The sequence below is a fragment of the Marmota monax genome, unplaced genomic scaffold (genome assembly GCF_021218885.2).
Source record: "Marmota monax isolate L192 unplaced genomic scaffold, Marmota_monax_Labrador192_F-V1.1 WCK01_AAM20220418_F8-fsc00056, whole genome shotgun sequence".
NCBI lineage: Eukaryota > Metazoa > Chordata > Mammalia > Rodentia > Sciuridae > Marmota > Marmota monax.
In genome coordinates, this window is record NW_026695212.1 from 5,756,337 (window position 1) to 5,783,729 (window position 27,393).

Here is a 27,393-nt window from a genome sequence, read left to right on the forward strand (position 1 = left end):
AGAGATCACTTGCACCACTCCCTGATACTGTGGCAGCAACAATAGGATTTAGGAGGAGCAGGTACCACAATTCATCTTATGGTACCTTTTATAGCTTTTAGGTAACAAGCAATCCAAGAACCAGGGGTACTTTACCTCCTTAGCATAGGGGAAAGACTATACTAGAGCATAAATGGAAAGCCCCAGAAAGCAACAGTTCTCTTATCATTCTTAATAGGTTCTGCCTCTAGAGGGGTCAGTAATATGAATAATGAGTAAAAATTTGAGGTGTTTTAAATTGCATTTTAAATCTAACACATTTAGATAATCTAGTGAGTACCTTATCTTTTTTATTGGTGCATTGTAATTATATATAATAGTAGGATTTATTATGTCATATTTGTACTTAAACATATTTGATCATTCTCATTCTCTAGTACCTTTTATTTCCCTCCCTTCCTTTTTCCCCAGTGAGTGCCTCACCTTGAGAAAATAAATGAAAGTGCTTTCATTTTTAAAGCTAAGAAAATATGGCTGGGTGCCGTGGCACATGTCTGTAATCCCAGCGACTCGGGAGGCTGAGGCAGGAGGATCTTGAGTTCAAAGGCAGCCTCAGCAATAGCGAGGCACTAAGCAACTCAGTGAGACCCTGTCTCTAAATAAAATACAAAATAGGGCTGGGGATGTGGCTCAGTGGTCGAGTGCCCCCGAGTTCAATTGCCAGTACAAAAAAAAAAAAAAACTAAGAAAATATGAGGCATATATTTTAATATTTGCTTTTATGTATTTATACCTCAAAACAAGACTAAAAGATTAATGGGCAATATTTTTCTTGTGTGTGGAAACCTGGCATAAGTTAGGTAGGTTAGCCTAAGTTAGTACGTTACTTCTTGGTAGAATAACCAAGCCACATTTTGTTGCTTTACTCCATTTATATCTATATTTGAAAATGTTTTAGCAATTTAGTTTTATAGCCTCTCCCAAGAAATATTTTGAGATATTTTATTAAGCTTTTTAAAGGACCAGTTATTGCTTTACTTTGTCCTGGCTATTCTGTTTTGTTGTATTTTACACGATGAGTTCTATGTGTTTCCTTCTGATTTTTCTTTTTGTTATGCTAGGAATCAAACTCAGGGCCTCATGCATGCTAGACACATGTTCCACCACTGAGATATACCCCAGCCCTTCCTTTTTGTTTTAAAGATTATTTCAGAAATTTTAATGTGTTTGGGTGTGTTTTTATTATTTTCGCTATTTTAATTTTCAAGTGTGTAGTGAGAAAACAGTGAGCATAAAAGGGCTACTCTTTTATTTCTGCAGTTTTGCTTTAGAAAAATCCAGAAAAAAATACTTAACTTTTTTTCTACATAAGATTATCCTCATATATCTCTTCTCTCATTAATTATATTCAAAACTATAGGTTTTGTCAGTTTTTCTAAATTATACAAGAAAATCATAAATTCATTCTCCTTGTGGAAAAAACTAGAAAGTTGCCACATAGTTCTTTCCCCTGTGCACCCTTCTCTGCATCCTAACCATTTTTCCCAAGTTTAACTGCTGTCAGTTTGGTGTGTGTTTTCACATCTCCTTAGATCTATCTGTAATTACATCTGTACATATCCAGTAAAGTGTGGTGATGTTTTCTATTCTGCTTTTTGTTCTGATGGTATTCAGTTTCTCTTATTCTTTTTATGCATGTTGTTATTATAGATATTAAATTTGTTAGAAATACACTCAATAGCATTTTCATTATTCTGTTCCCTCTCTTGTATACCTTGTTCATCTTCATACTTTTTTGGCATAAAATTTTGTTTGCTACATAACATGATTAAAACCTTGCCTCATTTTATTTTTAATAGGCATTATAAGCCTTAGAATAATTAGCACATACCTATAATCCCAGCTTTTGGGGAGGTAGAGGGAGGAGCACTACAAATTCAAGCCCAACTTGGGCAATTTAATGAGATCCTATCTCAAAACAATTTTTTTTTTTTTTTTAAAAGGTCTCAGTAGTTGAGCACTTGCCTGGCTTGTGTGAGGCCCTGGGTTCAATCCCCAGCACTGCCAAAACCGAAAAACTTTAGCTTCTTCCTGGTTTTTTGTTTTGTTTTGTTTTGTTTGAATATTTATTTTTTATTTGTAGTTGGACACAATACTCTTATTTATTTATTTTTATGTGGTGCTGAGGATGGAACCCAGGGCCCTGCACGTGCTAGGCAAGCGCTCTACCACTGAGCCACGACCCCAGGCCTAGCTTCTACCTGTTTTGATTTTGATTCAGCACAGTCATCCTTCAGCATCTATGAGGGTTTGGTTAGAAAATCCCTGTGGATAATAAAATTACATATATTCAAATCTGTTATATAAAATGGCATAATATTTTATATAACCTGCTCCTATCCTCCCATATCCTTTAAATCATCTCTAGATTATTTATAATGCCTAATACAATGTAAATGCTATGTAATTAGTTCTTATATTATATTGTTTAAGGAATAACAACAAGAACAAAAAGTCTGTATATGTTTGGTACCGTTGCAACTTTTTACCCCAAATATCTATTTACTTTCTATGGTTGGTTGAATCTAGAGATTTGGAACCAATTAATGCACAGGACCAACTGTACATGCCTTTTCCATTTGTAAGGATAGTTAGCTTAAAGTTGTTAAAATGATGACTTGATGTCTGTTTGTAGGATGCTGAGGAAGACCATGAAAGAACACATCAGATGGTTTTATTGAGAAAGCTATGTTTGCCAATGTTGTGTTTTCTGCTTCACACCATATTGCATAGTACTGGTCAGTATCAGGAATGCCTGCAGTTAGCAGATATGGTATCCTCTGAGCGCCATAAACTCTATCTGGTAAGTGCTAGAATGCTTGCTGTTTAAATTTTATTGATTTGATATACTTTATGGTGATATTTAATTTTGTGAAGACATGCTTACATTTTTTATTGTTTTTGGATTTTAGTTGTTCTTGACCTTCCTGAAAGTAACAGTCTAGTTTTAATGTATGTGCTTTTTTTCCAAATATGTATATGAACATATAAGCAGTTAGAAATATATAGACTGACTCTGAGAAATAGCCTGAAGTTCCTAAACTACTCTAATTTTCTAGCTTCTGTTCATATAAATCATACAAAGAAATTTCTTATATTAATTTAAATCATCAGATTAATTAGGTAACTAAAAGATCATATTCTTTTTTTCTCATTCTTAATTTTGTTTTTCTTTTTTGATACCAGGTATTTTCTAAGGAAGAACTAAGGAAATTGCTGCAGAAGTTAAGGGAATCCTCTTTAATGCTTCTAGACCAGGGACTTGACCCATTAGGGTATGAAATTCAGTCATAATTCATTCACTCTTTGTATTGTTACTAATTCCCATGATAAACAGAGGGGTTTTTTTTTTTACATAATATACATATTTGTAATTACTGGCCTTTTTTCTTCTGCATTATTCTGGGGGGAAATGTAAAATTTTGACATTTGAATTTTGTACATTTTCAGAATATTGCTGAGGGTATAAGCTCTGTGGTAGAGCACTAATATGCAAAAAAAAAAAAATACTAGCACCACAAAAACAAAAATAAAAACAAAACAAACCAGAATAGTATGGTGACGCTTTGAAAATTTAATGTACTGTTATTTCTCTAAGTGTGTTTTTTAATAAAATATGTAAAAATTAAAATATTCTGTTCTTAAAAATTTCAAGTTTATCTCTTTTATATAAAAGTAAATTAAATTGTTTATTCTAATTTTTTTCATGTAATCGTAAGCACTCTAATATCTTAAAATTATAAAGAGGATGGAGAGTAGATTCATTTTCAAGCCAAGTATATAATTTTTCATTTATTATAAATTCAGTAATTTTAAAAAGTATTAGTTACTAAGATGAATACAGCAAAAAATGTTTTCAACAACAATAATAATAACATTATTACTTTCTTTATTTTGAAAACATTTTTAGTTTATAACTCTCACTTAAGAAACCTGCTATTAAAGTAAGTTAGGGAATACAAGGAAATTGGAACATTAAAAAAAATGCAATATCTGATACACAGTAAGCATTGAAAACATTGGGAAATTCAAAATAAATAAGATCTAATCCAATCCTTCTTATAGGGAAAATATACATATTTAAAAGGTGCCATTAAAAAATACAAATAGTATGGTGGTAAATCCCAACTACTTAGGAGACTTAGGTGGGATTAAGAGTTTAAGACCAGCCTGGGAAATTTAGCAGTCCTCTGTCTCAAAGGTTAAAAAAAAAAAAAAGTCTGAACAGGAAGAAACTGTCTTCAGTTAAAAAGGCTCTGAGCAACTTGGGCTGAAGTTTGAGTAATGCACTAAATTTGCAGAAGTATAAAGATAAGATTCAAGTATCGTGAAGCACTATAGATTAGGAAATCAGTATTAGCAAGGCCAACAATGGTAAATGCTAGGCATGTTTATAAACTAGCAAGTAGGCCAAGTTAACTATACTACATGGCTTATAAACGGGAGATAACTGAAAGAGAAATACTATTATACCAAAGCTGGCTAATCATCTGAATCATCCAAGGAATTTCTTAAATATTTTCTTACAGATGACACCTGGGGATGTCTGGCTCAGGAGGCCTGGGAATGGATCACAGAAGTTATATTTTAAAATACAGTATTCCATTTGTGATTCTAGTTAGCTATTTGGGAATTCTGGCTTAAATCAGCGATAGGTATTGTCATTCCTCCTGTACCCAAGGCCTACAACACTAGTTGATCACAATAGAAATCAATTAGAAATGTGTGAAGCAATGAACTCTGCTTCAAGTTTTATTTATGCCAGTGAAAATGATTCAAAGATGGACTCTTACTTAAAGAACTACAATGAGCTAAAACCCAAAAGACAGACAACACCAAATCTTCACAAGGATGTGGAATAAATTATGACTGATACATTGTTAGGGAAGAATGTAAAACGATACTGTCTCTGGGAAAATTTGTCCTGCCCTGCCCTAATCAGAAATTGAGTTCAAGAGACCTCTACTATTGGGTTACCTTTCCAGCTTTTTTTATATTTTATTTTGAGAGAGGATCTCACTAAATTGTCCAGGCTGGCCTCAAACTGGGATCCTCCTAACTCATTCTCCTCAGTAGCTGGTATTATAGATATGAACTATCTTATCAGCCTATTTGGGGAAATTTTCAAACATTTTCTGTAATTTACCTAGAAATTTCAACCTACATACTTACCCAAGAGAAATGAAAATAAATTCCACAAAAATGTGTGTTAAAAAATGATCATAGTTGTAGCTAATTTAAAAAAAAATGATCATAGCAGTGCTTAGCATGTGCAAGGGCTGGTTCTATCACAACAACACACACACACACACACACACACATTCATAACAGCATTATTTTAAAAGCTCCAAACTAGGAATGATCTAACCTACATACCCATTAATCAGAGAACAGCTGAACAACTTGTGATGTTCATACTCAGTAATATAAAAAGGAAATAACTACTCATAAATTCAACAGAAGAAGTCAAATTACATGTTATTTTATTCATTTATACGAAGTTCTTGAACAGTTAAAACTAATCGTGAAAAAAATTAAAATATTGACTTTTACAGGGGAGGGACATCCTATTTTCTGAGAAGGAACATAGGGAACTTTTGGGGGTAAAGGAGATATTCTACATCTTGATAGGGATTACATAGGTGTATCAGTTGTCAAAAAATTATACAGTTGAAAGCTGGGTGTCTAACTCAGTAGTAGAGTATATGCTTAGTGTTAAAGATCCTGGGGTTAGTTCACAGAACCCCACCAACCCAATACAGTTATGCTTTACACATTTAAGTGTAAATTTATCTTTGAACAATCAAATGGGCAGCTAGGGGTTGTAGCTCAGTGGTAGAGCATTTGCCTCGCACGTGTGAGGCCCTAGGTTCGATCCTGAGCACCACATAAAAATAAAGATATTGTGTCCATCTACAATTTAAAAAAATTAAAAAATCAAATGGAAAGACAACTCAAATGTAGTTACACATGGTAGTATACACCTATAATCCCAGCTTCTTGGGAGATTGAAGCAGGAGGCTAATTAAATTAGCACAAGATCTTGCCTCTAGGGGCAAGGGAGAACTAGAAATGTAGATTAGTGATAAAATGCACCTGGGTTCAAACCCAACACACACACAACAAAAACTAATAAAGCTGGGTGCAGTGCTGCCTATCTGCAGTCCCAGCTACTTCGGAGGGTAAAACAGGAGGATTGCTTGAGCTCAGGAGTTCAAGGGCAGCCAAAGCAACTATGATGAGATCCCTATCTCCCCCCCCACCCCGCCCACACACACACACACAAGTGGGCCATAGAACCAGAGATTTGGGTTTTATTTTAGTCTCATCCCATCTTAGCTGTGAGATTATACTCTATTTTGACATACCAAGTGAGACTAATAATCACATTTCAGGACTGTGGTTAGGATGAGGGCACCTGCACTTTACATAAAGCCAATTAACCAACTAAATTGCCTTGAAGAAGTATAGACTCGGAAATAGTGAAAAACCGAATGGGTGACAAAAATGGTGTTAAGGTGCAGGGTACAGTGGTGCATGTAATCCCTGTGGTTTGGGAGGCTGAGGCAAGAAGATCCCAAGTTGGAGGCAAGCCTGGGCAACTTAGTGAGACCATATCTCAAATGATAAAAAAGGGCAGGGGATATAGCTCAGTGGTAGAGTGTCCTTGGGTTCAATCCCCAGTACCACCAAAAAGAAAAAGAATAACATTATGGTTTGGATCTTAAATGTCCAGCCAAAGGCCATGTGTTAAAGACTTGGTTGCCAGCCTGTGGCACTATGGGGAAAAGGTGAAAGTATGGCCTAGTGGAAGGAAATTGGGTCACTGGGGCATGCACACAAAGTGGGTATTGGGACCCTGACCCCTTACTTTTTTTTGCTTCCTGCCCACCATGACGTGAAAGCTTTGCTCTGCAACATGCTCCTGCTATAATGTGCTGTGCCACCATAAGGACAAGTGACCAATGGGCTGAAATGTCTGAAACTATGAACCAAAATCTTTGCTACTCATAAGTTATTTCTTCAAGTATTTTTGTCCCATTGACAAAACTAACACAGATAGGGTTAGACTCAGGAAGGCTTTTAGTAACAAGGTTGGTAAATATAAGTCAGTTGAGATCCACTATAGTTTAGCTCTTTGTTTTTTATGGTGCTGGGAATCTAACCCAGGACCTGGCACATGCTAAGAGCTGCATCCTCAGTCCTAATATATTTATCCTTTAACCCAAATTTCAGAGTGCATATTTTTAAAAATATTTTTTAGTTATAGATGGATGCAATATCTTTATTTTGTTTGTTTATTTTTATGTGGTGCTGAGGATTGAACCCAGTGCCCCACATGTGCGAGGCAGGCACTCTGCCACTGAGCCACAACCCCAGCCCTCAGAGTGCATATTTTAACTACAGATTCTTCTTAATTTAGGAGGGGGTTACATCCCAATGAAGTTTCATAAATTAAAAATACCTTAAGTTTAAAATGCATTTAATACACAGCTACTGAACATCATTGCTTAGCATCATTGGTACACTGCAGAATATCAGTTGTTCACACTTATGACTGCCTGGCTGACTGAGGGCTATAGGGCTGTGCTATTGCTCAGCATGATGGGAGAGTATTGTATCACATACTGCTAGAGATTAAATCTGAAGTATAGTTTCTACTTGTGTTACCACTTCTGGATCTTCAAATGTCAAATGATTTACATTGAAACAATGTTAAGCCAGGAACCATCTGCATGTTAGTCAGCTTTTTATTGCTGTGACTGAAATACCTGGTAAGAACAACTTAGAGGAGGAAAAGTTATTTTGGCTTGGAATTTCAGTTGGCTGACTCCACTGCTGTCTGCCTGAGGTAAGGCAGAATATTATGGCTGAAAGGCAGGGTGGAGGAAAGCTACTCGGCTCATAACAACCAGGAAGGAGAGAAAGAGAGAGAGAGAACTCAAGGAGCCAGGGACAAAATATAATCCCCAAGGTATGCCCCCAGGCCTACTTCTTCCAGTTACATCCAACCTGGCTGCAGTTCCCACCAGTTATCTATTCAAATTATTTATCTATGAAATGGCTTTTATCCACTGTTCAGGTTATATCTCTCATAATCTTTTAGTTATTTCACCTTCAAACATTCTTGCATTGCCTAACACAGAGTTTTTGTGGTAACATCTCATGTCCAAATCATAAGTGTGTAGTTTCAAATATCAGAAATAAGGGATTACAAAAATATAATTTGTCAGACATGCTAAGATTATTCGCCCAAATCTATAATCACAAAAAGAGTGAATTGAAGCAACTAAATAGAGTTCCTTTGCGCTCTTAAAGGAATAGGTAAGGGTAAGCCTTGTAAATCATTAGTCAGATAGGCTTCTATTGTTCCAAACTGGAAGGGAGGATGAAAATAAAATATATAATGGAAAAGGCATGAAGTACAGTAACAATTAGTAAAGTCTGATGATGTAGAAAGAGGAGCACACACAATAGAATATATTAGGAAGAGCACGTTAGGAGAGCTAGACTTTAGACAATGCTTAATCAACATTTACTCATTCTTTTCTTAGTTTAAGAACCATTTCCTTAAAGAAGCCTTTGACTACCTTTCTTCCCCAAGTCTAGGGTAAGTTCTTATACACTCACAGAATTATGTTTTATTATTTTAGAACACTCATTATAATTTCTAATCGTTTAATACTAGTCTTCTCTAAGTTCTATGAAAGAGGGTCTGGTCTAGTTCAGATGTATTGCCTGATACATAGCAAGTGTTCAATAAATATTTGAATAATTTTTACAACAAAGGAGAAATTTAAAACCTTCCATCAAACTACTTAGAAATTAAGGACAATGAAAATATTACACTGACTTAAGGACCATGGCCAAAGCTATTCTAAATTTTTCTCATTTAAATAAAAATATCTGATACAGGATGGAGTGTGGTTCAGTGGCAGAATGCTTGCCTAGCATGGTGAGGCACTGGGTTCAATCCTTAGCATCACTTAACAAATACAGGAATTCTGTTCATCTACAACTACCAAAAAAATTTTTTTTTTAAATCTATAACACTTGTAATCTTATTGTGATTCCAATGACTTGTGAGGCTGAGGCAAGAGGATTGCAAATTTTGAGGCCTGCCTCAGCAACTTAGTGAGACCCTGTATCAACATAAAAACCCGTTAGGGATATGGCTCAGTGGTAAAGCATCCCTGGGTTCAATCTCCCCAATACCAAAACAACAACAACAACAAAAAAACTATGAGACTCCAGAAAAAATTAATGACTTGGAACAAAACCAGTAGAAGAGGCCAATGAAATATACAACATACTGGCAATGCTAATCATGGGACAAATGCAAATGCATAATAATAAAAATGATACAGGACAACAGGTGAAACAGTGTAAAATACTACATACTACTCTAAGCATATTAAAATATTTATTTGGGGTAGTGAGGGGGAGTGTGGGAGGATTAGATGAACTCTAGATAGTGCAGAAGAGTGAGAGGGGAAGGGAGGGGGTATGGTATTAGAAATGATGGTGGAATGTGTTGGACATTATTATCCAAAGTACATGTATGAAGACACTACAACCAGAGATATGAAAAATGTGTGCTCTATATGTGTAATATGAATTGTAATGCATCCCGCTGTCAAATATAAATAAAAAAATTAAAAAGTAAAATATTTAAGTAAAATGGACAGTTTTCTAGAAAAATAAAATACAAAAACTGATTTAAAATGTGGAAGAAACTCTCAATTGTTTATTAACCATAACTTTGGCGAAGTCAGCAAAGAACTTACCAAAGCATAACGTCCTTCTATACATCAATTAGAAAAAGTCAAGTACCCCTAAACAAAATGAGCAGATAGAAAATATACCAAATAACTCATCTAATCCTATGACTACTCAAGTCACTGGAAATAAAAAAACCTGCAAATTAAAAGCACAATTTCTCACTATTTCTTTTTATCAAATTACTGAAAAATCACTCCTAGTTTTTCACAGTAAGGAAAATCAACCGTACTGTAGCCGCATGAATATAAATTAGCACAAACTTTCTAGAGACCAATTAGGTAGCATACACTCAAAGTCTAAAATCCCCTCCACCTCCAGAAACTTGGACAAGATATTTGATACTGGTTACTGTTAAGCCACAGGAGTGAAAACAGTATTGTGGTAATACGGAGAAATGTGCCTACTTTTAGGCTCACCTAAGTATTCAGGGGTAAAAAAGATGTGATACATGAGTAAAAATTGAAGCAAATGTGCCAAAATATTGTTATATCTACCCTGAGTATATGACGGGCCATCACACTCTACTTTTCAGTATGTTCGGATATTTTAAGAAAAACGTTTTTAAATATGCTTTGTAGATAAGTCAAGCGAAGACTTGAAATTGCTCACCATCCGCCTCATAGGTAAAATTGGCCAACAGTATCTGCACATCCCACTCGTACCATATCTAGACAGTGGACCCACGGAAACCATCAGAAAGGGGTCCCAGTAGGCCAGTTAAGGTTGGAGTTGGGCATATTACGCGGGACCTACAGATAGGAGCCAAACACCAGCGGTTCCATGCTCCGAGCTCAGTGCGCCTGCGCAGTGTAGAACTGGCTGCCTACTGAGGCACAGCGGAAGCGCTGGCGCCCCGAGTCACGTGGCCTTGGGCGGAGGTGGGGCGGGCCGGGGACGTGCTGCCGCGTCCTCGCTGGCTCACTGGGCGGCGGTGGAGCTTGTGTGAGTCGCTGAGGTTTCTACTGGCTCGGAATTCGACTAGTGTATGCCTGGCTGGATCGTAAGGCCGGCGTCTGCGAGGACGCGGCGTGGAGGGGAACGGCAGCCGGAGACCGGCTGGGCACCCCTTTCGGAAGCTGGACGGTCCCGGCTTCGCAGGTGTCGCCTCTCGGCCAGCGGCGGGGATCATGGCTTCGCTGGCGGACCGAGTACGGGGCAACGGGCGAATAGCTGCTGGGCTCCTGTTTAATCTGCTAGTGTCCATTTGCATCGTGTTTCTCAATAAATGGATCTATGTGCATCACGGCTTTCCCAACATAAGCCTGACCCTGGTGCACTTCATGGTTACTTGGCTGGGCTTGTACATCTGCCAGAAGCTGGACATCTTTGCTCCCAAAACTCTGCCTCCCACCAAACTCCTCCTCCTCGCCCTCAGCTTCTGTGGCTTTGTGGTCTTCACCAACCTCTCTCTGCAGAACAACACCATAGGTACCTACCAGCTGGCCAAGGCCATGACAACGCCGGTGATCATAGCCATCCAGACCTTCTGCTACCAGAAAAGCTTCTCCACAAGGATAAAGCTCACGCTGGTGAGTAACTCCAGCTGTCCGACACACATCCCTAAACACTTACCTCCTGGACCCCACGTCCTGGACGTCTTTCTCTCCGGGAAATTTGAACGTACATTGTTTAACCTGCGTCACGCTCTTTCCCATCTTCTTGAATCAAATGAGTCATGTTCTATGAGCATGTGAACTTAGGGTTTATTTGGGAATGCAGGGGTAAGAAAGCCTTTGTTGGGCTCTTAGTCCAGAAGAGTGTGCTAGTGTGGGTTTTAGCAACTACTGTTTAATGGAATCTTCAAATTCTGTGATTGGAAAGAAAAGAAAGCTGTAAAGAGGGGTGCAGTTCAGTGTATCAGGATATCTGTACAAGCTCAAACTGAGAAACCCTTCTCCCCAAGGGAATCAAACCACAGATGATGAATGTGAAAAGGTCTAGAAAAAAATGTCTCAGAATATGTCTGCAAGGACATACTGCAGAGGCATCTGCATCTTTAAATGAAAGGAGATTCAGTAGAATAATATCAGCACTTAGTAACTTTTAATATTTAAGATCTTAATGCTTTTATTGTGACAGTTACATGTTGTTTAGGCATTACTTTTGTGTTCCATTTACTTACCTGTGCATGCATGCATGCGGTAATTTCTTGCAAAGCACAATGCATAGACTCATTATTTTACCCCAAATTCAAAATAGAACAAAATGTGAGCATCAATATGGAATTATAATATTTCACATGTAAGAAAAAGAATGAACAATTTTCACAAGTGAAAAAAAAATTATAGATTTGTTGCTTCCCAGATATGTGTTTATGATTATTAGCCTTGTAAGACACTGTGAAAGGAATATTAAATTTGTTTCTTGAATTTAATCTGAACAGAATTTTACCTCTTTTTCTTTACAGATTCCTATAACTTTAGGTGTAATCCTAAATTCTTATTACGATGTGAAGTTTAATTTCCTTGGAATGGTGTTTGCTGCTCTTGGTGTTTTAGTTACATCCCTTTATCAAGTGGTTGGTAATTTTTTTTTTTTCCTTTATGTGCCTTTTTAGCAGATGTCATAAGTTTTGAAGCTGTATCCCAAGGTTTAGAAAATACAGTATAGAGACAATAGACTGTTGGGAAGAAACCATAATTGCATAAATTGACTCAAGGTGAAGAGAAGAAAACAGAGAAACTTGGGTGTGTGATGCTCACCAAATACCTGTTTGTAAGTGTATAATATCCATGCTTAAGAGTGTGAGTTTGGGATGAAGTTATGTTATTTTCTGGGAAATCTTTACAAAACTAGAAGTAAGACTTTATTTTAGTGGGCTGGGGCTGTAGCTCAGTGGCAAAGTGCTTGCCTAGCATGCACGAGGCACTGAGTTCAGTCCTCGGCACCACGTAAAAATTATGAAATCAAAGGCATTCTGTCCACCTACAACTACAAAAAAAAAATTTTAAGATTTTACTTTCTGAATTCATTAGTTATGTTATTATTTACCCTTTAATTTTAAAGTTGCTGTGAAGAAGTGAGTGTACTTCCAGACATCTGAACAGGAAAGGAAATTTTTGCTTTCATAGTTTTTTGGGGTTTTTTTTTGCCTCAAAAAATATGTTGCTATATATTGGCTTTTAATAATTTATTTATATCAATTGAGTTTTTTGTAGAAATGGGTATCTCACTTCTTGTTCAAGCACAGTGTCTTGCCTGTGACAGCATTCTTAAAAATTTGTTCATGGATCCATTTACTTTATTACTATAAAATCCCAACAAGGTCATTTTGTTTCTCATATAGTGGTGAAAAAGAACATGGTATAAGGTGCAGTGAAACAGTATTCTCTCTATACTGAAAACCTTGGTTTGGAATTTCTGGGTGTGCCTGCATGGGGAATCAAAGCCAAAATGTGTAACCAATTTTATTTTTTTCACAGACATCCACTGGTTATAAACGGAGGCATTCTTGTTGGGAATGTTAGGAGTTCAGTATTGCAGCCCTAGCATCTTAAATTCTCTGGTAACGATCATTTCAGCAACGTTGTCATGAAAAAATAGTACAGTCACGAATACATTTTTTAGTAGCAGAGAAGCAGTTTAAACGAAAGATGAGACCAGTGTCATGAAAGGATGAAGCACTCACTCAGTTTTGTTACTTGGCTCCATGATATGCTGTTTTACTACAGAGAATGATCTAAAGATTAAAGAAATTTAGCTTTGTTAATTAAAAAATCGTATTTGGGTACACTTCAGTGAGTTTAAATTTTGTTACTAGGCATAGTGAATATTACTATTTATTTTTATTAAATGCATATTTTGCATTTAACAAAATGTATGGATTAAATATTCACTAAAATAGCAAGAAGTTGATCTGTTGAATATTAGAATTTCTTGTACTTACACATAATTTCAATACAGAGTACTCATTATGTCAGTATGACCATTTTTGTTCACAGAAGTTTCAAAGCTACTGTAGATTAGAATCAAGGGTTCTATATCTCTAAGGTAGATATTTGAGATGAGATTGACCAAGAGGGGTTGTAAATGTGCAAATGTTCTATTATCAGTAAATAGTAGAAGTAATATAATGGAATACAAAGATTTTTAAAAAAAAAAAATCCCTTTTAAAGAAATCTGTATCTGCCCATTATATCCCAGTGTGTTCTAAGTTATTTCTTCTTCTACTGCTGGGGTAATTAAAAGGAGTTGAAAGAAGAGTGATGAGCTGTAAACTTCAATTGTACAAAATAGTTGACTCATTCACTCAGCAGACATCTTTTCTGCTTTATATTCATCCTTAAGGATACAAAGATGAGCATCAGCTATAATCCATCACTGTAGAAACATGTGTAGACAGCTGGTCACTTCAGCGTGTGAGCCAAGTCTTGAAGAAGACCAAGGAAGAAATGGCAGCCCTCCATCCAGGGTGATGAGGCAAGACCTGAGGGAAAGTTAACAATTTAAATTGAAGGATGCACAGGAATTTGCTCAGCAGTGAAATATAATAGGTCTTTCCTTGAAGTATGTGTGAAAGTACAGAGCCCTTTGGGAGAACCTGATTTGTTTAGTGAGGTTAGACTGTAAGTATACTATGGAAAGAAGAAGCCAAGCAGTGGGTGATACCAGATGGCAGTCTCCTGTCATGCTAAAAAAGTGTCTTCATTCTGCAGGCACCACATAAAGGAGTTTAGGTAGGGGAGTGGCTTGATCATGCCCTTTGTTTAAGAAAAATCACTGGTGGCAATGAAGGGTACTTAAGGGAAGTGAGAAAGGGTGACAGCAGTTAGGAACCTATCCATGCTTCTAGGGGAAGGCAGGAATGGCCTGGGCCAGGCAATGGGAAGCTGAAAGATACTCCAGAGACCTTTGGGAGGAAGAACCAGTGGGGTCTGATTAAATGTGAGAGTGAGGAAAGTAAGGAGTAGGATCCTTGGGGGAATTGATGGCATTTATTATTGAGGTGACACAAGAGGAGCTCCTTGGTGGAAGGAAGGAAGGAAGCAACTTGATTTTAAAGAAATTCCTGCAGGCTAAGTAAAAATGGCCAGAAAGTTGTGGAAGGTGCTATGGTAAAAATACTCAAGGAAAGCCGGGAGTGTAACTCTTGCTCTGGGTGTGGTAGAGCACTTGCCAATCGTGTGTGAGGCCCTGGGTTCCACGCCAGCACTGTGGGGTGAGTGGGAGGAGTGGGAGGTGAGAGGAAGGAGGTCAGAGCTGAAGACGTCAGCAGATAGGAAAAAAGATTAGTTCAGGGTATCCTTTGGATGAGGCCGTCAAAGGAGATGGTGCCCTTTGGGAGGCCATTAGAGGGGTTGTGGACAGAAGCCAGGCTGCACTGCAGTGAGGGACAGCAAGGCCCACCATTCCAGGCAGTCCTGTGGCAGAGGTGGAGGCTGGATGTGAGCCTAGTGAGCCTGGGAAAGGAAAGTTGCATTCTCTACATCCCTCCATGTTTGCTCACTGCTGTGCCCCCAGTAGCTGGCAGCAGAAGAATCAATTCTTTGTCCTTCATATTCACAGATGACTCTTAGTTAAAACTGGCGGGAATATGGCTCAAATTTCCTGCTCTTCTATTTTTGTCTCGCTGAATTTCTATAGACTGAGAATTTATGTAACAAGGTACCCAGACCTACAGGAGAAAAGCTTGTAGAAGTCATTCGGAAGCCTTGCTGTTCTTTCCAGATCTTATTCAGTTTTACTGAGCATTCTTCAAAGCCTCCTTTTCAGTCCTATTTGTGAAGCACTTTGAGGCCTGTTGGGATTTGAGGTTTTGAGGTTTTATTTCTACTGAATGACAGTATTTGGGGGTTTGTGATTATCCAGTGTACCTGGGTCAAATGGGGCAGCGGGGATACTACCCACAGAAAAGTCATCCAAAGAGAGGAAACTTTCTTCTGCCATTGATTGGATTTTCTGAAGTGACTGAAAAGACCACACACTTTGGCAGCCAACTGGAATAACCGGGGTTAATCTCCTAGACTCTGAACTGCCCTGTGCCCCATCTTCCTTTTAAAATTTTTTATTTGGGCCATTTTTAGGAAGAAATGAGGTCTGTCATTGCATCTATATTCCTGTTTATCCCCTAAATTTCTACTCCTGCCTTAGAAAAAAATCTCTGATGTATATGGTTCCCTATATCCATTTACTTATCCCTATTTAATAGGATCAGGAAGATAGAAAGGGTTTTTCTTCCTTGTAAAGAATGGAGAGGAAAATAGTTTATCAGAAAATGAATTTGTAGAACTCTTTTCATCTGTGGTAATTAAAGAGCATTCAGATATCCTACTGGTCTTGGAAATCTTGTAGAATAATTAGGAATTTCCTCTCCCCCAGCCTGTACCCTATGTTTCTGTCTGTGTGGCTAGAGTTGCATCATTGATTAAGTGATGGTTTTCTCTTGTGCCTGACCTGTTTATCTCCTAATTTTCAGTGGGTAGGAGCCAAACAGCATGAATTACAAGTAAATTCAATGCAGCTGCTGTACTACCAGGCTCCAATGTCATCTGCCATGTTGCTGGTTGTTGTGCCCTTCTTTGAGCCAGTGTTTGGAGAGGGAGGAATATTTGGTCCCTGGTCACCTTCTGCTTTGGTAAGTTCTAGCTGTTTCAGTGCCTAAGAAACAGTGTAATAATATCTTTGTTTTTAATGTATTTTTTTAGTTTCAGAGCACTATCTCAAATCCATTCTCATGTTTAATCTTCATAATTACCCTTTTTTAAGGAAGGCAAGGTAAGGATTATTTTCCAGACAACAGAATTGAGGCAGAAAAGGTAAAGGGACCTTCCAAGGTCCAGCAGCCAGTCAATGGCAAAACCAGGACTACAGTACTGATCTTATGCCTGGTTACTGTTCTGACCATGCCAGATTATAGCCAACAAATAATTTGGGCATTTAATTTTATTGGCTTTCTTTTTATATAAATAGTATGTACTTAGCTGGTTATGGTGTTACTCATCTGTATTCCCAGCAACTCAGGAGGCTTAGGCAGGAGGATTGCAAGTTCAAGGCCATCCTGGGCAACTAAGTGAGACCCTGTTTCAAAAACAAGAGCTAGTGATGTAGTTCAGAGGTAGAGCACTCCTAGGTTTAATCCTCAGTACCATATATATATATATATATATATATATATTTTTTTTTTTTTTTTTTTTTTTTTTTTAATGTGCTGAGGATCGAACCTCGTGCCTCACTTGTGCCAGGCAAGCACTCTACTACTGAACCACAACCCCAGCACCCCCAAGAATTTTTCACATATATAAAAAGTACATGGTTATGTTGTGGATTTTGAACTTACAAAAAAAAATATGGAGAAAGTGGAAGCTCTCTGATGTCCCACCACACTAAGATATTTAGTTACCATTTTGACAATGACCATTTCACAGGTCTGTCTCTCTCTCTCTCTGTGTCTGTCGGTCGGTCTGTCTATCTCTCTTAATTTACACATGTGTATGTGTGTGTGTGTAATTTTATCTAATAGAATCATATCATATGCTGTTTTTATCCTGAATTCCTTTTCCCTGTCCCTCCTATCCATGTACACTTCAACATCCCATTCCCCATGTGTACCCCTAGTGTTCTTTAATATCTTTCTCCTTGTTACATATACCCATTTAAAGATACAGTACAGGGGCTGGAGTTGTGGCTCAGTGGTAGAGCACTTGCGTGGCATGCGTGAGGCCCTGGGATCGATCCTCAGCACCACAAATAAATAAATAAATAAATAATCCATTTAGAACTGAAAAATATTAAAAAAAAAAAAAAGATACAATACACACATTGTATTTTTGACAAACGTGGGATCATACAGGTTTCGGAGATTGAACTAGCTGAAGCATGCGCTGTCTTAATGAACTATACCTCCAGCCCCTGCACATGCTTTTCTTAACAATACCATGAAAATCTCTCCAAATTATACTTTTTAGTGTCTGTATAAATAATCCCTTTTAGGTATTCAATTTTTTTTTTCCTAGTCCTTGACCACTATGAACAACATTTTAATAAACATTCTTATACATGCGTTGTGTGTCCTGATACTTTTTATTTTCCCTCTATGGAATAGAGTCTTAGGAGGAGAATTGGTAGATCAAAAGTATATGTACTTTGAGGACATTTAAGTTAGAAAATATAATCACCATTGTCTTAGTTCAGGCTGCTATTACAAAAATATGGACTGTGTAGCTTAAACAACCAACATTTTTTTCTCACAGTTCTGGAGACTGGAAGTCTGACGTTAGGGTACCAGCTCAGTTGGGGTCTTGGTAATAAGGCCCTCTGTTTACAGAGGGCAGTCTTCTCCTTACATCCTCACCAGAGGGAAAGAGAGGAGAAGCAAACTCTCTTTTGTCTCTTCTCCTAAGAGCATTAATCCCCTTTGTGAGGATCAGTGAGATGACTTAGTCACCTCCTAATACTATCACAATTCAGATTTCATTATGCAAAGTTTGGGAGGAAACAAACAGTCCATAATACCTTACTTATCAGGAACTTTCACTTCTAACAGCTTTAACCTTTGAAACAGTCAGTAGGAATGTCTTTTTTGTTGGTGGTGTTAACTTACCAAATACTTACTAACCCTTCATCTTTTCCAGGCATTATTCAAGCACTTTGCAAATGTTAACTTATTTACGCTTCATAACTTTGTGAGGTTAATACTAGTATTAACTATTTTTACTCCGGGAAACTAGAGACAAAAGAGTTATTATGTAACTGACCTGAGATCCCACAGTTAATTAGCGGAGGCAGAATTTGAATCCATGCATCTTGACTCTAAAGTCCTTATTTTTCACCTCCTCCCCACTCACAATTCTGGAGATTAAACCCAACCAGGCAAGTGCTATACCCCTGAGCTACACTCTCAGAATCTGTCCCCCGCCCTCCTTTTTTCCTTTTTTTGGAGTTGGGGTCTGCTGTTGCCCAGGCTGTTCGTCAACTTCTGGGCTCACGCAGTGCTCCTGCTTCAGCCTCCCACATAACTGGGACTATATGCAGTCATCACACAATCTCCATATTCTTGAGTACTGTACTATGCTGTCCCTGAGACCAATAATTGTTTCAAATTCGTATATTTTTGTTATTGTTGTTCTTTTTAGATACACATACAGTAGAGTGTATTCTGACATATTGTACACACATGGAGTATGACTTATTCTAATTAGGATCCCATTCTTATAGTTTTACATGATGTGGAGTTTCACTGGTAGTGTGTTCATATGTGAACATAGGAAAGTTATGACCAATTCATCTACTGTCTTTCCTATTCCTATCCCTTCTCCCTTCCCTTCATTCCCCTTTGTCTAATCCAATGAACTCCTTTTCCCACCCGAATCCCCCTTATGTGTTAGCATCCACATATCAGAGACAACATTGAGCCTTTGGTTTTTTGGAACTGGCTTATTTCATTTAGCACGATAGTCTCTAGTTGTATCAATTTTCCAGCAAATGCCATAATTTCATTCTTCTTTATGATTGAGTAATATTCGTGTGTGTGTGTGTGTGTAACATTTTCTTTATCCCTTCATCTGTTGCAGGGCACCTATGTTGGTTTCATAGCTTTCCTATTGTCAAATTTATATATTTTGGCGTATATACTTGTTCCTAAAGTAGAAATCATTGGACCACCTCTCAAATAATATTCCTTTTACTTTGTAAAAGTCCTACCATCTGGATTATTTGGTCTTCAAATATTGCAGCTTGGACACTTGAAACTAGAAGAGAGGTTTTTCGTGGTAGACCCCTGACAGGTTTTGTTTTTTTTTTTTTTTTTTTTTTTAATTTTTTATTGTTGGTTGTTCAAAACATTACAAATTTCTTGATATATCATATTTCACACTTTGATTCAAGTGGGTTATGAACTCCCATTTTTACCCCATATACAGATTGCAGAATTACATCAGTTACACATCCATTGATTTACATATTGCCATACTAGTGTCTGTTGTGTTCTGCTGCCTTTCCTATCCTCTACTATCCCCCCTCCCCTCCCCTCCCCTCCCCTCTTCTCTCTCTACCCCCTCTACTGTCATTCATTTGTCCCCCTTGTATTATTTTTCCCTTTCCCCTCACTTCCTCTTGTATGTACTTTTGTATAACCCTGAGGGTCTCCTTCCATTTCCATGCAATTTCCCCTTCTCTCTCCCTTTCCCTCCCACCTCTCATCCCTGTTTAATGTTAATCTTCTTCTCCTGCTCTTCGTCCCTACTCTGTTCTTAGTTACTCTCCTTATATCAAAGAAGACATTTGGCATTTGTTTTTTAGGGATTGGCTAGCTTCACTTAGCATAATCTGCTCTAATGCCATCCATTTCCCTGCAAATTCTATGATTTTGTCATTTTTTAATGCAGAGTAATACTCCATTGTGTATAAATGCCACATTTTTTTTAATCCATTCGTCTATTGAAGGGCATCTAGGTTGGTTCCACAGTCTTGCTATTGTGAATTGTGCTGCTATGAACATCGATGTAGCAGTGTCCCTGTAGCATGCTCTTTTTAGGTCTTTAGGGAATAGACCGAGAAGGGGAATAGCTGGGTCAAATGGTGGCTCCATTCCCAGCTTTCCAAGAAATCTCCATACTGCTTTCCAAATTGGCTGCACCAATTTGCAGTCCCACCAGCAATGTACAAGTGTACCCTTTTCCCCACATCCTCGCCAGCACTTGTTGTTGTTTGACTTCATAATGGATGCCAATCTTACTGGAGTGAGATGGTATCTTAGGGTGGTTTTGATTTGCATTTCTCTGACAGCTAGAGATGGTGAGCATTTTTTCATGTACTTGTTGATTGACTGTATGTCCTCCTCTGAGAAGTGTCTGTTCAGGTCCTTGGCCCATTTGTTGATTGGGTTGTTTGTTTTCTTATTGTCTAATTTTTGGAGTTCTTTGTATACTCTGGATATTAGGGCTCTATCTGAAGTGTGAGGACTAAAGATTTGTTCCCAGGATGTAGGCTCCCTATTTACCTCTCTTATTGTTTCTTTTGCTGAGAAAAAACTTTTTAGTTTGAGTAAGTCCCATTTGTTGATTCTAGTTATTAACTTTTGTGCTATGGGTGTCCTATTGAGGAATTTGGAGCCCGACCCCACCGTATGTAGATCGTAGCCAACTTTTTCTTCTATCAGACGGCGTGTCTCTGATTTGATATCAAGCTCCTTGATCCATTTTGAATTAACTTTTGTGCATGGTGAGAGAAAGGGATTCAGTTTCATTTTGTTGCATATGGATTTCCAGTTTTCCCAGCACCATTTGTTGAAGATGCTATCCTTCCTCCATTGCATGCTTTTAGCCCCTTTATCAAATATAAGATAGTGGTAGTTTTGTGGATTGGTTTCTGTGTCCTCTATTCTGTACCATTGGTCCACCCGCCTGTTTTGGTTCCAGTACCATGATGTTTTTGTTACTATTGCTCTGTAGTATAGTTTGAAGTCTGGTATCGCTATACTGCCTGATTCACACTTCCTGCTTAGCATTGTTTTTGCTATTCTGGGTCTTTTATTTTTCCATATGAATTTCATGATTGCTTTCTCTATTTCTACAAGAAATGCCGTTGGGATTTTGATTGGCATTGCATTAAACCTACAGAGAACTTTTGGTAATATCGCCATTTTGATGATGTTAGTTCTGCCTATCCATGAACAGGGTATATTTTTCCATCTTCTAAGATCTTCTTCTATTTCTCTCTTTAGGGTTCTGTAGTTTTCATTGTATAAGTCTTTCACCTCCTTTGTTAGGTTGATTCCCAAGTATTTTATTTTTTTTGAAGATATTGTGAATGGAGTGGTTGTCCTCATTTCCATTTCAGAGGATTTGTCGCTGATATACAGGAATGCCTTTTATTTATGCGTGTTGATTTTATATCCTGCTACTTTGCTGAATTCATTTATTAGCTCTAATAGTTTCTTTGTAGACCCTTTTGGGTCTGCTAGGTATAGAATCATGTCACCTGCAAATAGTGATAATTTAAGTTCTTCTTTCCCTATTTTTATGCCTTTAATTTCTTTCGTCTGTCTAATTGCTCTGGCCAGTGTTTCGAGAACTATGTTGAACAGAAGTGGAGAGAGAGGGCATCCCTGTCTTGTTCCAGATTTTAGAGGGAATGCCTTCAATTTTTCTCCATTCAGAATGATGCTAGCCTGAGGCTTAGCATAAATTGCTTTTACAATATTGAGGTATGTTCCTGTTATCCCTAGTTTTTCTAGAGTTTTGAACATAAAGGGATGCTGTACTTAGTCGAATGCTTTTTCCGCATCTATCGAGATGATCATATGGTTCTTATTTTTAAGTCTATTGATGTGGTGAATAACATTTATTGATTTCCGTATATTGAACCAGCCTTGCATCCCAGGGATGAATCCTACTTGATCATGGTGCACAATTTTTTTGATATGTTTTTGTATCCGATTCGCCAGAATTTTATTGAGGATTTTTGCATCTAGGTTCATTAGAGATATTGGTCTGTAGTTTTCTTTCTTTGAAGTGTCTTTGTCTGGTTTAGGTATCAGGGTGATGTTGGCCTCGTAGAATGAATTTGGAAGTTCTCCCTCTTTTTCTATTTCCTGAAGTAGCTTGAAAAGTATTGGTATTAGTTCCTCTTTAAAGGTTTTGTAAAACTCTGCTGTATACCTATCCAGTCCTGGGCTTTTCTTAGTTGGTAGTCTTTTGATGGTTTCTTCTATTTCCTCAATTGCTATTGGTCTGTTTAGGTTGTCTATATCCTCCTCACTCAATCTGGGCAGATCATATGACTTAAGAAATTTATCTATGCCTTCACTATCTTCTAATTTATTGGAGTATAAGGATTCAAAATAATTTTTGATTATCTTCTGTATTTCTGAAGTGTCTGTTGTGATATTGCCTTTTTCATCCCGTATGCTAGTAATTTGAGTTCTCTCTCTTCTTCTCTTCGCTAGCATGGCTAAGGGTCTGTCGATTTTGTTTATTTTTTCAAAGAACCAACTTTTAGTTTTGTCAATTTTTTCAATTGTTTCTTTTGTTTCGATTTCATTAATTTCAGCTCTGATTTTAATTATTTCTTGCCTTCTACTTCTTTTGCTGTTGTTTTGCTCTTCTTTTTCTAGGATTTTGAGATGAAGTATGAGATCATTTATTTGTTGGTTTTTTCTTTTTTTAAGGAATGAACACCAAGCAATGAATTTTCCTCTTAGAACTGCTTTCAATGTGTCCCATAGATTCCGATATGTGTGTCTGTGTTTTCATTTATCTCTAAGAATTTTTTAATTTCCTCCTTGATGTCTTCTATAACCCATTGATCATTCAGTAACGTATTGTTCATTCTCCAAGTGATGTATGCTTTTTCCTTCCTTCTTTTATCGTTGATTTTCAGTTTCATTCCATTATGATCAGATAAGATGCATGGTATTATCTCTACTCCTTTATATTGTCTAAGAGTTGCCCTGTGACATAATATATGGTCTATTTTTGAGAAGGATCCATGTGCTGCTGAGAAAAAAGTGTAACTGCTTGATGTTGGGTGGTATATTCTATATATGTCAATTAAGTCTAGGTTATTAATTGTGTTATTGAGTTCTATAGTTTCCTTATTCAACTTTTGTTTGGACGATCTGTCCAGTGGCGAGAGAGGTGTGTTGAAGTCTCCCATGATTATTGTATGGTGGTCTATTAGACTCTTGAACTTGAGAAGAGTTTGTTTGATGAACATAGCTGCACCATTGTTTGGGGCATATATATTTATGATTGTTATGTCTTGTTGGTGTATGGTTCCCTTAAGCAGTATGTAGTGTCCCTCTTTATCCCTTTTGATTAACTTTGGCTTGAAATCTATTTTATTTGATATGAGTATGGACACTCCTGCTTGTTTCCGAAGTCCATATGAGTGATATGATTTTTCCCAACCTTTCACCTTCAGCCTATGTATGTCTTTTCCTATCAAATGCGTCTCCTGTAGGCAGCATATTGTTGGGTCTTGTTTTGTGATCCATTCTACTAGCCTGTGTCTCTTAATTGGTGAGTTTAAGCCATTAACATTTAGGGTTATTATTGAGATATGGGTTGTTCTTCCAGCCATATTTGTTTATTTCTGTTACTAAACATGGTTTGTTTTCCTCTTTGATTATTTTCCCCCCCTTTACTGTCCTACCTCCCACTGTTGGTTTTCATTGTTATTTTCCATTTCCTCTTCCTGTAATGCTTTGGCGAGGATGTTTTGAAGAGATGGTTTTCTAGCTGCGAATTCTTTAAACTTTTGTTTATCGTGGAAGGTTTTAATTTCATCTTCCATCCTGAAGCTTAATTTCGCTGGATACACAATTCTTGGTTGGAACCCATTTTCTTTCAGTGTTTGAAATATGTTATTGCAGGATCTTCTAGCTTTCAGAGTCTGTGTTGAAAGATCAGCTGTTATCCTGATTGGCTTACCCCTAAATGTAATCTGCTTCCTTTCTCTTGTAGCTTTTAAAATTCTCTCCTTATTCTGTATGTTGGGCATCTTCATTATAATGTGTCTAGGTGTGGATCTCTTATGATTTTGCACATTCGGCGTCCTGGAGGCTTCTAGGATTTGGGATTCTGTCTCATTCTTCAAGTCTGGGAAGTTTTCTCGTATTATTTCATTGAATAGACTGCTCATTCCTTTGGTTTGGAGCTCTGTACCTTCCTGTATCCCAATGACTCTTAAGTTTGGTCTCTTAATGTTATCCCATATTTCTTGGATGTTCTGCTCATGGTTTCTTAACAGTCTTGCTGAGCTGTCTATGTTCTTTTCCAGTTGAAATACTTTGTCTTCATTGTCTGATGTTCTATCTTCTAAGTGTTCTACTCTGCTGGTAGTATTCTCCATTGAGTTTTTAAGTTGGTTTATTGCTTCCTGCATTTCTAGGATTTCTGTTTGTTTGTTTTTTATAACCTCTATCTCCCTGTATAGTTGATCCTTTGCTTCCTGGATTTGTTTGTGTAATTCATTGTCGAAGTGATCTTTCATTGTCTGATTTTGCTGTCTAATGTCTTCCTTGATACTCCAGATCATCTGAAGCATGTATATCCTGAATTCTTTATCTGACATTCCATCTGCTGCAGCTGTTACCTCTTCTAAAGTTGAGTTGACCTGCATTGCTTGTGGTCCTTTCTTTCCTTGTCTTTTCATACTGCTTGCGTTTCTTTCTGCTTGGTGAAACTGTTGTGTTTTTGAAATGTTTTTTTCCCCTATATATTTATATTGCTCTTGTATAGTTGAAAAGTCTCCCTTGCAGGGTCGGGCGGCGGTCTGCCTACCTTGCAGGTGCGGGCGGCGGCTCTGCTCTCTCCTTACTCCAATTGGAGTGTCGTGACTACCACGCCGGCAGGTCACTGGGCCTGTTCCGGGCGCTGGCGGCGGCTCTGTTCTGTCCCTACTCCAATTGGGGTGACGAGTGTACCACGCCGGCAGGCCACCGGGCCTGATCCGCCGGTCGGTTGCAGGTCTGCCTACCCTGCAGGCGCGGGCGGCGGCTCTGCTCTGCCCCCCCTCCAATTGGTGTGACTTGTCTACCACACCCGCGGACCGCTGGGCCTGTTCCGGGCGTGGGCGAAGGCTCTGTTCTGTTCCTACTCCAATTGGGGTGACGTGCCTACCACCCCTGCCGGCCACTGGGTCTGTTCCACTGGTCGGTCGCAGGTCTGCCTACCTTGCGGGCACGGGCGGCGGCTCTGCTCTGCCCCTACTCCAAATGGGGTGACGTGTCTGTTGCACCGGCAGGCCACTGGGCCTGTCCCGCTGGTCAGTCGCAGGTCTGCCCACCTTTCGGGCACGGGTGGCGGCTCTGCTCTGCCCCTACTCCAATTGGGGTGTCGTGACTACCACGCCGGCAGGTCGCTGGGCCTGTTCCTGGCACGGGCGGTGACTCTGCTCTGCCCCTACTCCAATTGGGGTGACATGTGTACCACGCCGGCAGGCTGCTGGGCCTGATCCGCCGGTCTGTCGCAGGTCTGCCTATCTTGCAGGCGCGGGCGGCGGCTCTGCCCTGCCCCTCCTACCACGCCTGCGGACCGCTGGGCCTGATCTGCAGGTTGGTTGCAGGTCTGCTCACCCTGCGGGCACGGGTGGCAGTTCCGCTCCGCCCCCACTCCAATTGGGGTCACGTGACCACCACACCGGCGGGGCCTGATCCGGGCGCGGGCAAAGGCTCTGCTCTGCCCCTACTCCAGTTGGGGTGACGTCTGTACCACGCTGGCAGGCCGCTGGGCCTGACCCGCCAGTCTGTCGCAGGTCTGCTTACCTTGCAGGCACGGGCGGCGGCTCTGCCCTGCCCCTCCTACCACGCCCGTGTACCACTGGGTCGCGGGTCTGCCCACCTTGCGGGCGTGGTTGGCGGCTCCGCTCCACCCCCTCTCCAATTGGGGTCACGCGACCACCACGTCGGCGAGCCGCTGGGCCTGCTCCGGGCGCGGGCCGCGGCCCGGCTTCTCCCCTCTGGCTCGACGACAAATCGAGAGAGACTCGGGTGTCTGTGCCTCACCCTCCCTACCAGGAGACCAACTGTTTCTGTCGCCGCTGGTATTGATGAAGTTCTCTCCTCTGCCGCTTTCTGATGACATCATATCTCTGCCATGTTGGTATCCTATGCGAATGGCAGCATTTTGTTCCCTTTGCCAGGTAACCAAAGCAACGGGTGATTCCTGACCGGTCCTCAGCAGGACCCGGACCGAGAAGCAGTTTCCGCGGGCTCCTTAGCCCTGGGCCAGGGCAGTTCCGGGAGTCGGAACTCGGCTGCTCTGTGCTCGGTGTATGCTCTGATAAGAGCAGGCTCCAAGAAGCAGTTTCTGCAGGCTCCTTAGCCCTGGGCCAGGGCAGTTCCGGGAGCCGGAACTCTGCCGCTCTGTGCTCTGTGTATGCTCTGATAAGAGCAGGCTCCAAGAAGCACTCAGGCACTGAGCCTGAGTAATCTGTCTGCAAGCCGCAGGCAAATGGCAGCCTGAAATTACCTGTTCTATGGCTGAATGAGCTGCGGTCAGTCGAAAACAGGGATGGCGACGTCAGCTCTCCAATATGGTGGCCGCTGGCCTCCTCTGTGGTCTGACCGGTGTGGAGAACCGAAATGGACCGCTTCCTTCCCCCGTCTTGAACCCAGAATTCAGCACTGAGTACGGCGCTTGCACGGCTGGCAGAAACTGCAGCGCTGTATCCCTGCGCCGCTATCTCCTCGTTTCCCAGCGCACGCTGCAGACTCTAGCCGTGGGGCGATTTGCTGAATAAGCAGTGTTACCCTCCGTGCGACAAATCTCTCGCGTTTGAGTCCCCGTAGCCGATCCTCGTGCGATGGAAATCCTTCCTCCAGGTTCCGGAGCACCCCACTATTGCTGGAAATTCCTAACAAGATAGCCTTTAGCCGTCCTGACTCGTCATACTCCCACACAGTGACGCAGCACACGGGGGCAATGCACTCCCCTCGCCGCCATCTTCCTAAAAAAAAAAACCCCTGACAGGTTTTGAAAGAGGAAAACAGCAGGAAGTCCATAAAATGTACAAAGAAACTAAGAGCACAGCAAGCTGAGGCTATGTAATGTAAGGAAAAATCACCTTGGTTCCTTGATGTCCCTAGGGGGCATCGTTGACTCAAAGTACAGCATGTAATGGTGTTTTTAA

The 27,393-nt window shown here is 39.6% G+C and overlaps 2 protein-coding genes and 1 long non-coding RNA gene across 9 annotated transcripts in view; 2 read left to right on the forward strand and 1 right to left on the reverse strand.

Annotated features, from left to right (window-relative positions):
• Positions 1-3,687, forward strand: part of Nup107 (nucleoporin 107) — a 45,153-nt gene extending 41,466 nt beyond the window's left edge. For both annotated transcript variants that reach the window (XM_046430744.2, XM_046430745.2), the window contains 2 exons: positions 2,675-2,842; positions 3,226-3,687. In XM_046430744.2, the coding sequence (XP_046286700.1) occupies positions 2,675-2,842; positions 3,226-3,333 (276 nt within the window). In that variant the 3' untranslated portion in view covers positions 3,334-3,687. The remainder of the gene's footprint in view (positions 1-2,674; positions 2,843-3,225) is intronic.
• The window catches only part of LOC131423676 (uncharacterized), a 35,319-nt gene extending 24,702 nt beyond the window's left edge, over positions 1-10,617 (reverse strand). For both annotated transcript variants that reach the window (XR_009225546.1, XR_009225547.1), the window contains exon 1: positions 10,432-10,617. This is a non-coding gene — a long non-coding RNA (uncharacterized LOC131423676). The remainder of the gene's footprint in view (positions 1-10,431) is intronic.
• A 104-nt stretch (positions 10,618-10,721) lies between these two features.
• Positions 10,722-27,393, forward strand: part of Slc35e3 (solute carrier family 35 member E3) — a 55,479-nt gene continuing 38,807 nt past the window's right edge. For 3 of the 5 annotated variants that reach the window (XR_009225542.1, XR_009225543.1, XM_046430686.2), the window contains exons 1-3: positions 10,723-11,351; positions 12,230-12,340; positions 16,238-16,396. Coding sequence is in view for 3 of the 5 variants with exons in the window: in XM_046430686.2 (XP_046286642.1) it covers positions 10,950-11,351; positions 12,230-12,340; positions 16,238-16,396 (672 nt within the window). In the remaining 2 variants the exon portion in view is untranslated. Of the gene's footprint in view, positions 11,352-12,229; positions 12,341-16,237; positions 16,397-27,393 lie in introns of all 5 variants that reach the window. The other 2 variants (XM_046430687.2, XM_046430688.2) reach the window with 2 other exon arrangements.